At 42.8% G+C, this 13,627-nt stretch overlaps 2 protein-coding genes across 2 annotated transcripts in view; one reads left to right on the top strand and one right to left on the bottom strand.

The window, feature by feature from the left end:
- Positions 1 to 2,866, bottom strand: part of LOC308280496 (oxysterol-binding protein-related protein 11-like) — a 47,161-nt gene extending 44,295 nt beyond the window's left edge. Inside the window, exon 1 of the mRNA XM_080720779.1 lies at positions 2,806 to 2,866. The gene's annotated coding sequence lies outside the window, so the exon portion shown is untranslated. The remainder of the gene's footprint in view (positions 1 to 2,805) is intronic.
- A 46-nt stretch (positions 2,867 to 2,912) lies between these two features.
- On the top strand, positions 2,913 to 13,364 carry LOC308280497 (glycerol-3-phosphate dehydrogenase [NAD(+)], cytoplasmic-like). The gene is made up of 8 exons (XM_080720781.1): positions 2,913 to 3,105; positions 3,762 to 3,939; positions 4,891 to 5,031; positions 8,411 to 8,549; positions 8,906 to 9,018; positions 10,927 to 11,160; positions 11,533 to 11,639; positions 12,826 to 13,364. Exons 1-8 carry the CDS (start codon positions 3,065 to 3,067, stop codon positions 12,920 to 12,922), a joined length of 1,050 nt encoding a protein of 349 aa, XP_080576907.1. The 5' UTR covers positions 2,913 to 3,064; the 3' UTR covers positions 12,923 to 13,364.
- The last annotated feature ends 263 nt before the right edge of the window (positions 13,365 to 13,627 follow it).

The following is a 13,627-nucleotide window of genomic DNA, read 5'->3' as shown; positions in this document are numbered from 1 at the left end:
ACGTGCAAAGACCTGTTTGTTGTCAATAAATGAATGAAGTACAGTGTGGAGCTGCTGTTAGCATGTGTGGCTTCTTCTCTAGCCTCCTCTCTCTCTCTCTCTCTCTCTCTCTCTCTCCTCCTAGCCTGACATGTATTTACTGCTGCTGGAGATGGGACGTTCGCCAACGAATCGGGTCTTTTGAACGGCTCTTTTTGAAATGAACGGTGGGATCCGGTTCGCAGTACTAGTAGGGAGCCGTTCCTTTCTAAATGAACATTGATTGATTGAAGACTTTATTAGAAGTTTGCATAGGAAAAGGTACAGTTTCATGACGGTACAGTTCACTGGTACAACTTAAGGTCTACTAAAAGGCGTTCCTAGAAAAGACTAAGCTTATTTCCACAGGAAACCATTAAAGTATCTCATATAAGTGGTGTGGTGGGAAAAGTACAAACATTCTCTTTACTTATGTAAAAGTATGTAGAAATATTCTGCCGCAAGTAGAAGTTCGGAATTAAAATGTACTTGACCGAGTAAAAGTACAAAAATATTGGTATCAAAATCAAATGCACTTAAAGTACCAATGGCCGGCAGCTATGCCAGGACCCTGTTCGTCGACTTCAGTTCGGCCTTCAACACCATCCTACCATCCATCCTGGAGCACCAGCTGTCCCTGCTGCAAGTGCCTGCCTCCACTCGCAAGTGGATTACGGACTTTTTAACCAACAGGTCACAGCGGGTGAAGCTGGGGAAGAACATTTCCAGCTCTAGGTCCACCAGCACCGGTTCCCCGCAGGGCTGTGTCCTGTCCCCACTACTGTTCTCTCTGTACACCAACAGCTGTGTTTCCCTCCACCCGTCGGTCAAGCTCCTCAAGTTTGCTGATGACACCACCTTGGTGGGCCTCATCTCCAAGGGGGACGAGTTGGCCTACAGGAGGGAGATCGAGCGGCTGCGAAGCTGGTGTGGAAATAACAACCTGGAGCTAAATGCCCTTAAGACAGTGGAGATGGTGGTGGACTTCCGGAAGGACCCAGCCCCGCCCCTTCCCATCATGCTGGGTGGCACTCAGGTGGACTATGTGGAGTCCTGCAAGTTCCTGGGGATGATCATCTCCAGGGACCTGAAGTGGGAACTCAATATCACAGCCCTCCTGAGAAAGGCCCAGCAAAGGATGTACTTTCTTCGGCAGCTGCGAAAATACAGACTGTCGAGGGCCATGATGACCCAGTTCTACACGGCCATCATAGAGTCCATCCTCACTCACTCCATCATCACCTGGTTCCCCGCTGCAGCTGTAAAAGATCTCATCAAGCTGCAGCGGGTGATACGCTCTGCAGAGAGGGTGATTGGCCGTCCCCTGCCCTCCCTCAAGTCCCTGCACGACTCCAGGGCACTGAGGAGGGCAAGAAAGATCATGGCTGACCCCTCCCACCCTGGCCACGGCCTCCTCACCCTGCTCCCCTCTGGGAGGAGGATGTGGCATCTGGCGGCCAAGACAGAGCGACACAGACGCAGTTTTTTCCCCTCAGCCGTCAGGCTGCTCACTGACTCTGGTTTCCCTTTTTCCCCTGCCCCTTAGGGACTTCAGCAATATGTTGCACTACTGAACACTACTGCACTTTATATTATATTATTTATTATTTATTTTCTACACGGTGTTGTTTTGTGTTTGTTGGTTTCATGTTATTTGTGAAAAAATTATTGAATGCACACTCGTATGTTGCCAAAGCAAATTCCTATGTGTGATACACAATGGTAAATAAAGGAATCGGAATCTGAATCTGAATCTGTAGAAAGTATTCAGTATGCAGAATGTCCCCTTTCGCAGGTTTTCCAATAAATGAAATGCAGAAAAGAATTATTTGAAAATAGCAGATCTACAAGCTCACAATGTGTCGCGTTGTGATGCATTGTGAGCTTGTACATCGGCTATTATCAAATGGCCGAAATGTATATATGGGCGAAAGTTTTATATAGGGTTGAACTGGTTTGTAATTATAATAATACAAAATCTACAAAGCAACAAAATAACTAAAGTAACTAAAATGAGACGTCTTTTGAACGGCTCTTTGAAAGGAACGGGTTCCAAAGGTCCGGCTCACTTCAAAGAGCCATAAATCCCATCTCTTAAACTGCTTTGCTTTTCCTTCGCTACTGGGAAGAGGGACTCCCTCTCTCACCAGGTGTTTCGCCCTGGTAGGCGTAGGTAGTTATATGCCTAAACCTAACTGTAAACCTTGGCTTAACCTCAGTAAAACTATGCCTAAAGCCTAACCTTAACCCTAAGCTCACAAACAAAGCCTCACCATAACCCTATTAAATGAAATTAATGCCTAAACCATAGGGCCTAAACCTAACCTCAAAACCACGCCCGCCTGGGCGAAACACCTGGGAAAGAGGGAATCTCACTGAATCTGATCTGGGGGGCAGAGTCACGTGACACCGCTCACAAGGGGAAAAAAAACTCTTCCGCGTTTGCCGTAATGGGCGTGGTATCCGTAAAATAGCTGATCTACAAGCCCACGGCTCGGCGCGGAAGTGACGAGCCGTGGGCTTGTAGATCAGCTGTTTTCTGACTTCCGCGTCGTCAGAATGGGCGTGGCCTCGAGTCCAGGCCAACCAAGTTGTTTCTGGTTTTGGGGGAAAGTTGACAGACTTTTTTCTTCAAGAGATCCGAAAGTGGAAAATTGGAAATGAACAAAACTCACTGGAAAACTAGTATTATTATTCCCTACATCGTTTAATTAATGACCACAATCCAACGGATTAATTGAGCTAAATTATGATCATGAACTCCAATAGAAAGACATGATTATTTACCGTTGTTCCAGAGCAGTTTGTGGGAGAAAGGGAGAGCTCTCCTGGCCTGGTTCCTTGGTTGTTCTGACTCACGACTGAGGAGGAGGCGTGGAGAAGCCGAGGGAGGGAATAAAGAGGGTGTATTGTTGTTATTTCGTGAAGCCAGGGCGTACGAGGAAGTTATTAAAACATTATAGTCAACTCATCGTCTGAAACTGCTCTGTTTTTCGGAGTTGTCGAGTTACCCGCAAAAAATAACAGCCTTATAATATCGGAAAATATGCCTGGAAAGAAAGTGTGCATCGTCGGATCTGGAAACTGGTAACTTGAGTTGTGATTGTTTAATAGCGAACAGGGATTCTCTGTGTGGGATTCATTCATTTATTTGATTATTATAGCCTAACGTGTCCTCCATGCATGTGCTGTCCTGTCTGCAGGATCGCCTTCAAACCCTGTCAATCCTGTTTCATTTTACACATTTGTCTGCTCCATTTTTTTCATGTTTTACAATGTCTTATTAAAACCAGCCATTCATTTTTTTATGAACATGTATGATTACCCTCCCACTCTGCTGTAAACGCAGAGGAAAGAAAGAATAATTAGAATAAAGAATAATTAAATGTTCACTATCAAAATGCTAGTGAGTAATATGTATCCTTATCCTATCGACTGTTGACAAAGCAAATGCCATTCTGTTCCTGAGTGACTTGTCACAACAGAAATCAAAAAGTTTATTTTTCTGATTTGGTCTATTGTGTTTAAGAGATAAAGTAGTGTGCCAGTGGATGTCTTGCTACATTATCAGTCTGACCATATCATTACACATATCTTACAACATTTATGTATCCTTATGTCATTTTATAATTGTATGGTATAGTTTATTTTCCTTGGTGTTCTGTGTAAAGCACATTGAATTGCCTTGTTGTTGAAATGTGCTGTACAAATACTGAAACTGCCTTGCCTTCCTTGCCTTATAGGGGTTCAGCAATTGCCAAGATCATTGGACACAATGTTAAAGGATCCAACAGGTTCGACCCCATAGTAAACATGTGGGTTTACGAAGAAATGATCAATGGGAAGAAACTCACGGAAATCATTAACACAGAGCATGAAAATGTAAAATACCTACCAGGTCATCAGCTGCCCAAAAATGTGGTAAGTGTTCCCAATTTGGGCTTTTCTGTTTGATTAAACAGTTTGATTGTCTGAGATATATATCATATATAGATATATCTTCAAGGCAGACGATTGTATAGTCTTCTTGTGCTTTACTGCAATCTTGGACGGCTTGATTTTATTTTATTGTACGAAATTACACTCTGATATAAGATGGGTGAACTTTGACCTACATTCTTACAACCCATCTGGTCTGTGAACTACACGGTTATTACATACATTTCCAGACCTCATAACTGTGCTCATGCAAACATGCTTGAACTTCAATAGTTAATCTTTATGATATAGTTCCCTTTTAATCTTTAATTACTTGCGGCAGCAGAGCGCGCAAGTACTGCGTTCGGCTGCGTATGTCGGTAGGTAGGTAGCCCAATCAGGGACCAGCATTTCTGGAAACGTCATCATTAACAGCCAATGAGGGACCAGCATTCCTGGTGATGCCGGTGATGTTGTCACTGGCATCGCTAGTGGTGATGCCAGTGGTGAGCGCACCTCATGGCACGCTCTGCTGGCACACAATACATGGCCTACTTGATCGGAAATCCCGTTCATTTCAGTGAACGAATCATTTCATTCACGTTCACGCTAATGATCCGTTCAAACGATTACGTTTTCGTTCATGTTCACCATTCATACTGTAGCGCGATCGTCCTGTGAAAAACACTATCGCGGGAGCGTTTTTATTACGTTGCGTGTGGCCTGACCTCCCGTCCTGTGTGCCGATAGACTGGGAACGAATCGTTCACGAGTCTCGCTAATGATTTGATTCTTATGAACGAATCCCTCGTGAACGACACATCACCACTACTTGAGCACAAGGAACAAGTTGGCACCTCGACAGCGCAGTTCTAGTTTATTTAATGTTGCTCTAATAACAAACTATCAGTCATTGCTAATGGACAAACTTCTTTGTTGCTGACGCCTGAATAGGTTGCAGTTCCAGAAATCACAGAGGCTGTGAAGGGAGCCAAAATCCTGGTCTTTGTCATCCCGCACCAGTTCATCGGGAAACTCTGTGAACAGATGAAGCCTCACATTACAGAGGGAACCATTGGGATATCACTCATCAAAGTAAGATCCTCTAATCATGTGGTTTTCAACCTTTTTTATATCAAGTTCCATTATTTATTCGGCATGTGTTATTTATCCAACATTTGATGAGATTTAGCCACTCAGATCCAAAACTTATGTTTTGTTTTCATTAGATAAGATTTTGTCCACAATTCCATGCTGTATCCATTGATGTGGTACCAATAAGAGAGACAATAGGCAAACATTGATCAAAATAGCACATTTTCTACATTCTCTAATTGTGTAGACTTCTTGTAAATTAACTAGTGATGCAAATGTTTAACAATAATTTAACTCTTGAGATCGTAAAATGATTTCATTTTACGCTTTCAAGAGGTCCATTTGGTTACCAACTCATCATCATCATTAAGCTGGGGACCACCTGGAACCTCCTCAAGGACCACCTGTGGTCCCCAGACCACTGGTTGAGAACCGCTGCTCTAATCCAGTGTTGCCTAACTCTGGTCCCATCCTGGGTGCCAGAGAGATTAGTAACACAGTCTTGTGATTAGCGAACGCAATGTAGTCTTGTGACTCAAAGGTGTTTAAATATTTTGGGTGTCCTGGGAAAATCTTTTTTCCTGGCTGAAAGGATAAGGTTTTAAATGGCTCAGGGATCCCTCCCTGTCCCCGAATCGGAATACTTTAACCAGGCCTGGGATTTCATAACTTTAGGGGCAAGGCTACTTGGTCTTTGGTGTTAGTTATTCTTGGGCACAAAGGCCAAATGCCAGTCCACGAAAATAATGTGCCCATTTTCTGAACTTTATTTTTAATACATATATCTGTAAATAAATGGAATACATTATTATATTTTATTTGATATTTACAAATGTGCAGTTTTTGCCAAATGTTTGCCTATTATGACATGCCCATAATAGGGATGCTAGTTGTTCATGTGGTAAATGCTCTGGCTAGATAGCAGCAGATAATATGCATGGAGGAGTATATAATTCAGAAAATAATTTAAATGCTAGATTAAGACCTTTCTGGTCCACACCGAGACTAAAGGGAAATGACAGCAGTCATCTGACCATTTTCTTTGCTTCCCTGTTTGTGGTGCATCATGGGACCTCTTGCTGTACTTGAGCCATATTGAGGAATCATAGAAACCTGCAATAGAAGCAGTGCATGGCAGCGTATTGTGTGTGTGTGTGTGTGTGTGTGTGTGTGTGTGTGTGTGTGTGTGTGTGTGTGCGTGCGTGCGTGCGTGCGTGCGTGCGTGCGTGCGTGCGTGCGTGCGTGCGTGCGTGCGTGCGTGCGTGCGTGCGTGCGTGCGTGCGTGCGTGCGTGCGTGCGTGCGTGCGTGCGTGCGTGCGTGCGTGCGTGCGTGCGTGCGTGCGTGCGTGCGTGCGTGCGTGCGTGCGTGCGTGCGTGCGTGCGTGCGTGCGTGCGTGCGTGCGTGCGTGCGTGCGTGCGTGCGTGCGTGCGTGCGTGCGTGCGTGCGTGCGTGCGTGCGTGCGTGCGTGCGTGCGTGCGAGAGATGCTCATTGTAAAACAGGACAATGAATGCTCCTTTACCATTTACAACTTGAGAATGAGCCTGATTTTCACCAATCTGAGTTCCCAGAGGTCTCTTCTTCCGCCACTAGGTGATTTTCACTAAACCTGGAGGGAATAATCACTATCAGTAGGCCTGAGATAATTTTATTTTGGATTCAAAATGTGAAAGGTCATGGTCGCATTCGAGAGACATTCGAAGAGTCTTATGGCTGATATAGACCGATACGTGTATCCCCAGATGCATTTGCTTAATTTGATAAATGATGTAACATGATTGTTGAAATCTGGCCTCGTGAACCAGCCTCTTTCCCTGTAGATTTCCGGAGGAGGTTGGTTGAAATCTGCCATAAATTCAAAATTTCTATCTGATAGAAATAGATCTAATTTAGTATTTACTATTTGTTGTTGCGGCATATCTGCAATTTGCAACAACATAAGCTAAATACAATGCAATAAGATATATAAAAATTCTGGCTTTGAAAGAAACTAGGCTAAAAAGTACAGGAAAGACCTCCACCACACATACAAAGGAACTACAGCACTAATTTAAACAACCGCAACAGAAATGTATCTAAATGGTAAATGGTGCATTTATATAGCGCTTTACAGAGATTGCGCATTACATTCACCCATTCACACACACATTCATACACCGGTGGCGGAGGAAACCATGCAAGGCACCAACCAGCTCACCGGGAGCAATGTGGGGTTCAGAGTCTTGCCCAAGGACCCTTCGACATTAACTCAGGGGGAGCCCGGATTCGAACTGGGAACCCTTCGGGAACCCTTCGTGCTCTAATAACGGTTTCTCTACCCCTGAGCTATGCCGCCCCACATCTAATGTGAGTTGAGTTGGAGTTATAGTTAGTAATTTCATATTTTAGTTATTGTCTCGTTCATTTTACTTTTTCCCAACCAACATACTATTATAGAATAAGCTTCCGTATGCCAACATTACAATTATTAACCAGGGGTGTTGGGAGAAAGATCCCATGATTGGCCGCTAGTTTCACTGTTTTCCCTCTGCGAAGTACCAAAAAGATCTTTTTCTCCACTGGACCCCATTCCTTTTCCTCTTTGATTTTCTAACCGTAATAAACATCGCCATAAATACTTAATGGTTCCTGTCGCTAGTGAAAAACTGCCTTTCATTTACCATGATATGCGTTTTGTGCAAATATGGTCCCATTTATGTTAAAATTGATGATAAAGTTGCGGGGGGCGTGGCCAACTAAACTGATACCAGCCGGCTGTGTTCTTCTTCGTGTGCTGTATTTCGGGAGGCTCCGACCACATTCTCCCATGTATCCCTGCGGTTGCACGTGACCGTTGGCAACCAATAGCATTCCTTGTGATTCCTGGGGTACCATTCAAACAATGATGGCGATACCCATACAAGGGACAAAAAAAGCGTAATTTCATGGTATTAACCAATTATTAAATGCTATATACTCCGTTGTTGTACGGGAGAGTGTTTTCTGCTGGTGTTTCAGTCCGAGTGTATCAAAGGGTGCGTTCGGAAATGCGCACCGGGTGTGGTTGGGGTTAGGGGTTAGGGTTAGGCATAGTTTTACTGAGGTTAAGGTTAGGGTTAGTGTTGAGTTTAGGCATAGTTTTACTGAGGTTAGGGTTAGGATTAGGGTTGGGTTTAGGCACTCACGTCACTACACTGAGCACACACCCATGTGCATTTCCGAACGCACCCTTTGATAGACTTGGACTGAAACACCAGCAGAAAACACTCTCCTGTTGTTGTACGTTATCTAGATAAAATGGCCAGTCTACCAAGCTCACAATCAACTATTTCATGTGGTTGAGGAGTACATGATCAAAATTCTGTTCCGGTAATTGAAGCGGTTGCCATGGTTTTGTGCAGGGCATCGATGAAGGACCGGAAGGCTTGAAGCTCATCTCAGACATCATCAGAGAGCAGCTGGGCATCGACGTCAGCGTCCTGATGGGGGCCAACATCGCTAACGAGGTGGCAGACGAGAAGTTCTGTGAAACCACCATCGGTCAGATTTAAAAATAATAATGATTAATTGTGTATATACTGTATATGTATAATATATAATTTCTTTTTTTGTATTAGTGTCTGTATCTTATTTCGTAATTTAATTAAAACGGCTTTATTTTTGTATCTATAATTAATACCTGATGATGATTGATGCGAGTATAGTAATAGGAAACCTAGCTGATTTGGCTGTATTCCCAAGTCATTGTTTGAAGTCATCATTCTTTGAGATCAATTATTGATATCCTCGCATCAGAACAATGGGATTAAGGTTAAAAACCAGCAAAGTTTCCCTTTAAGGTAGTTGTATTATTATTTCCTCCATTTGTTCATGTACATTCATTAAATCCTGTCCAGGTGCAAAGAACGAAGCAAATGGTGTAATCTTCAAAGAGATGCTCCAGACTCCAAACTTCCGCATCACAGTGGTTCAGGAGAGCGACACCGTAGAGCTCTGTGGAGCTCTGAAGGTAAAGCCCTTAGCTGAGAGAGAGATGAAGCAGGGACCCCCACAACCTGTTAATAGATTCCATATGGTTTCATCGTTTGACAGCACAATCATCAGTGTATTTTGGATTCATGTCAATTTGTGTTTTCAGATATTTAACCACTTGAACTGTCAATACTTAAAACAACTTGACCTTTCACTCTGTACGTCTACTCTTTTTCCCCTATACACCAAACGTCTTTGCCGAAAATAGCCGATCTACAAGCCATGTTTTAACCGTGCGTGTAGAAAGAGGTGCTTCCTGTATGCAAAATTCAACATTTTTTAGATTATACATGGGCAACTGGCGGCCCGGGGGCCACATGCGGCCCCCACCTTCGGAATACTGATATATTGATTTCATATTGACCCCCATTGATTCTCACCCAAATTCATTTCCAGGGCCTTGTATTTGGGTCCCCCATCCAGGCCCATGCATTTGGGTCCCCATTCAGAATCAATGAGGGTAAATTTACTATAATCGTTTTTTTCTTAGGAATGCGACAAATACTAAAACATATTATTGAAGTCTCCATGGCATGACTAATCAATAGAAAACAAGTAATTTTGGGGGTGAACTACTCCTTTAAGTTCATAAAGTTTAACTTAAAAAGCAGTATAACTAAAAGCATTTGAAGTTTAATAAAAAATCTAAAATATCTACAAGCTCAAAATGCATCACAACACATTTTCAGCTTGTAGATCAGCTATTTTAGCTACTTTTGTGTGACATAAAATGACTTGGTAAGGCATTAATTTACGAAGAAAGTTAAAATACGGAGATAACAGGTTATATTATTATGCAATATGGCCCTAGTCTGGAGTGAGTGTGGAAATAATTGTTGCTCACCCCAGTTTTAGATGTGTTCAGTCTGTGACCTACAGTAGCCTACAAAAGTACATGTTGTGCAATTCACATTCACCCTCACAAGTAAGTAAGTAAGTAAATGTTATTTATAAAGGGTTAGGGTTAAGTTACAAAGTTACAAAGTGCTGTACAATGGACAAAAGTATACACAAACAAGTTAAAATAAGGCACATAGTAGTAATAACACAAGAATAAAAGAAACAAAAGAAACAAACAAAGGACTGCACAAGTCGGTCATGTAAAAGTAAATACAAGAATAACACTTCATGAAACAAAATGCTGACGGAACAAGTGTGTTTTTAACAAGTTCTTAAAGCCTTCAACTGACTCTGCATTTTTTATAGTCAGCGGTAGAGCATTCCAGAGTTTTGGGGCAACTGCCGCAAAGGCCCGGTCACCCTTAGTGACAAGATTAGTTGTAGGTACAATAAGAAGGCCTTTGTCGGAGGACCTGAAGGAGCGCGTGTTAGGCTTAGGGTGTAGTAGGTCCTTGATATAAAGTGGGGCCAGCCCATGTAATGCTTTATAAGTTGTTAATAAGATTTTAAAATCAATACAGGACTTGATGGGAATAGGGCTGTCACGATATGACATTTTACATGGCGATTAATTGTCACTCAAATAATTGGCGATTAACGATTTAATTGTGTTTTTGTCGTTGATAATTACATTTCTGTTTGGCTTTTAGGCTTTGAAGTTGTACATGGTAGATATGACACATAACCTAAATATACAAAGAAATTACTGACATATTTGACAACTTACTACTTAAAAAATAACTTTGATAGTGGAAATGGCCGATCTACAAGCTCACAACGCGTCGCGATGCGACGTGAGCTTGTAGATCTGCTATTTCCACTATTTCGGACATTTTTCAACATTCACGATTATGACGATTATGACAAAATAATTGCGATAATGTCAAATAATCACGATTAGACGATTATGTAATAATTGTGACAGCCCTAGATGGGAAGCCAATGAAGTGCAACAACGTGTCTCTGTCTCCCTCCCCTCCTGTAGAACATCGTGGCGGTGGGCGCTGGTTTCTGCGATGGCCTGGGGTTCGGGGACAACACCAAAGCTGCGGTGATCAGACTGGGTCTGATGGAGATGGTGGCGTTCGCCAGGATCTTCTGCCAAGACCCGGTGAACTCCGTCACCTTCCTGGAGAGCTGCGGGGTCGCTGACCTCATCACCACCTGCTACGGCGGACGCAACCGCAAGGTGGCCGAGGCCTTCGCCAGAACGGCCAAGGTGAGACGGATGGATGGATTTGCTTTAGTATTTTCAGGGTCACAGTGTTTCCTTTTTTAACACCAATTGAATCTCGCTGCCTCCACTTTAACCCTGTATACCTCATCATCAACATTTGAAAATAGTTGTGGGTCTATTTTCAAAACATCTTGAATTTTGAAATACTTTTGGAAACATTTGAAAAACTATTAATTTGGCGAATGTCTGTCCGTCCGTCCGTCCGCTGGCTTCACGCTGTCAAAACATCTGCCAAGCAGTCTCGAGAACGCAGCGGAGACCGCAGTGTGAATCCGCCCTACAACACCACTAATAACTATATGAACGTTGATTGAGTTGAAAGTGTCATCATAAATGTACATGGGTTTCTTCCAGTCTATCATTGAGCTGGAAGCAGAGATGCTCAACGGCCAGAAGCTCCAGGGTCCACAAACCTCGGCTGAGGTTTACAAGATTCTAAAGAAGAGGGACATGGCTGACAAGTGAGTCCATTCACGTCCGTTGAACCGTTTAAGCCTGAGTTATACTTGTTTGCGCATCATGTCTACTTATAAGCTTGTAGATCTTCTATTTTCAGTGTGCAATGCTTAACTAAGGCTTTAGTTGGAGCATTCACAGTCGCACCAACAACGTTAGCCAGCCAACTTTCCACGTACACCACAGGGTCAGGTGGTGCACTCCTACTCCATCTGCTGGAGCTGACACATAAACACACTTTGTACCACAGTTGGCTAGACATTTAAGGCAGTGGTGTCCAGTTGTGAACCGTGGAGATTATGCATGTTTGCTTTGTAGCTGAACACTACACCAGGCACAGCCTTCTCCAGAGGAAAGGGAGCCAGCACTGTAAAGGTTTTTATTGTGGATAATGACAAGGGCAATACTGACAACATTGTTTATAGCAAACTCCTTTAGGATAATGGGCATAAAGGGACACAGACAGATACAGAGATCTCCATACTGTATACGGGCATGAAAGGGACACAGACAGACAGATACAGAGATCTCCATATATGGGCATAAATGCACCCAGGCAAACAGATGGTCAAAACAGGTATAATGGGGTTTGCATTAAAAGGTGGGGCATTCATTCCCTATTTACATAGTTCCCGAGTATGGCGGCCTCCGACCTTAGCTAATTGTAATTTAGCTAAAATGTAATTCTCTTACAGCAACAATATGAGTAGCACATTGTTCAAGGGAAAATGTATTTGATTTGTATACATATGAAGCCTTCTTAATGTCATTTGTGTGATCACCAGGTTTCAATAGCCTTTATAGTTTGTTCAGAGGAATAAAGGTTTTGGAAATCAAAGTGTCGGGGACAAACATTCGACATTTCCTAAAGATCTGGGGTGGCATAGCTCAGGGGTAGAGAAACCGTTATTAGAGCACGAAGGGTTCCCAGTTCGAATCCGGGCTCCCCCTGAGTTACTGTCGAAGAGTCCTTGAGCAAGACTCTGAACCCCTAGTTGCTCCCGGTGAGTAGGTTGGTGCCTTGTATGGTTTCCTCTGCCACCGGTGTATGAATGTGTGTGTGAATGGGTGAATGTAATGCACAATCTATGTAAAGCGCCTTGGATAAAAGCGCTATATAAATGCACCATTTACCATTTATTTACCATTTATCTGATTAGACTGGTTCTGCTTGTATATTTTGTGCTACAGGTTTCCTTTGTTTTCTGCCGTCTACCTGATCTGCTTTGAGGGCAAACCAGTCAAAGACTTCATCACGTGTCTTCAGAACCACCCAGAACACTTGTAAACGGACCAGTGTGGAAACGGCACCATGAGTTACGGTACCAGTAGAGTCTGAATGGGATTCATGGACAACGCGCACAGAAACAAAACAACCAAACAGCACTTTAACTTCACTTGAATTTCTCCTTTCTAAACTTTGTCAACCTTTCAAATATTGCTTTCTTGCATCCTTTTTGCTACTTTAATATTCAGGTGTTAGGGTAGCAGTTTTTGCAGTAGCTATTTGCAAAGGACGATGTTGTTTTTGGTGATATCAGTGTAGACCTAATTGTCTGTTTCTTCCATCTGTATAGCCTATTCCCAATCAATGGCCGATCAGTCCACTTCTGTCTGACTTGACATAGAATGTTTTATGAACTTGTTAAGGAAACCAGTTTTCCTTCTATCTAAAACGTGTACTCCTACTTTGGAGTCTAATGTTGTCTAATAAAGTTTAGTCTAATCACATGAAACTGAAATATTTCTTGAATATCTTTGTTTATTTATTCCTTAATTAAGTTAATTTGCTTATTGCTGTTTTCATTGATAGCAGTGCCCTCTTCTGGCTGGAGGTGAATATAACTACCACTGGACACTGGACAGACAAGATCAACAACAATTGCATTACTTTGAACACAGTTGAATAGCTTGTTATAATGTTCACGCCTCATGTGAGCAATGTTGTCTGAGCCGGACACACCCTCAATGTGATACGGTAGTAATCATTGCT

This window comes from Nannobrachium achirus, assembly GCF_963921795.1.
Source record: "Nannobrachium achirus genome assembly, chromosome: 24".
NCBI lineage: Eukaryota > Metazoa > Chordata > Actinopteri > Myctophiformes > Myctophidae > Nannobrachium > Nannobrachium achirus.
This window is presented reverse-complemented; position numbering and strand designations above follow the sequence as displayed.

Bases quoted from the DNA above. Each gene is read 5' to 3' on its own strand.
- LOC308280497 (XM_080720781.1), top strand. From the start codon at position 3,065: ATGCCTGGAAAGAAAGTGTGCATCGTCGGATCTGGAAACTG. The intron at 5,032-8,410 runs GTAAGATCCTCT...GGTTTTGTGCAG, and splicing joins TTGGGATATCACTCATCAAA to GGCATCGATGAAGGACCGGA. The intron at 11,161-11,532 runs GTGAGACGGATG...GGTTTCTTCCAG, and splicing joins CCTTCGCCAGAACGGCCAAG to TCTATCATTGAGCTGGAAGC.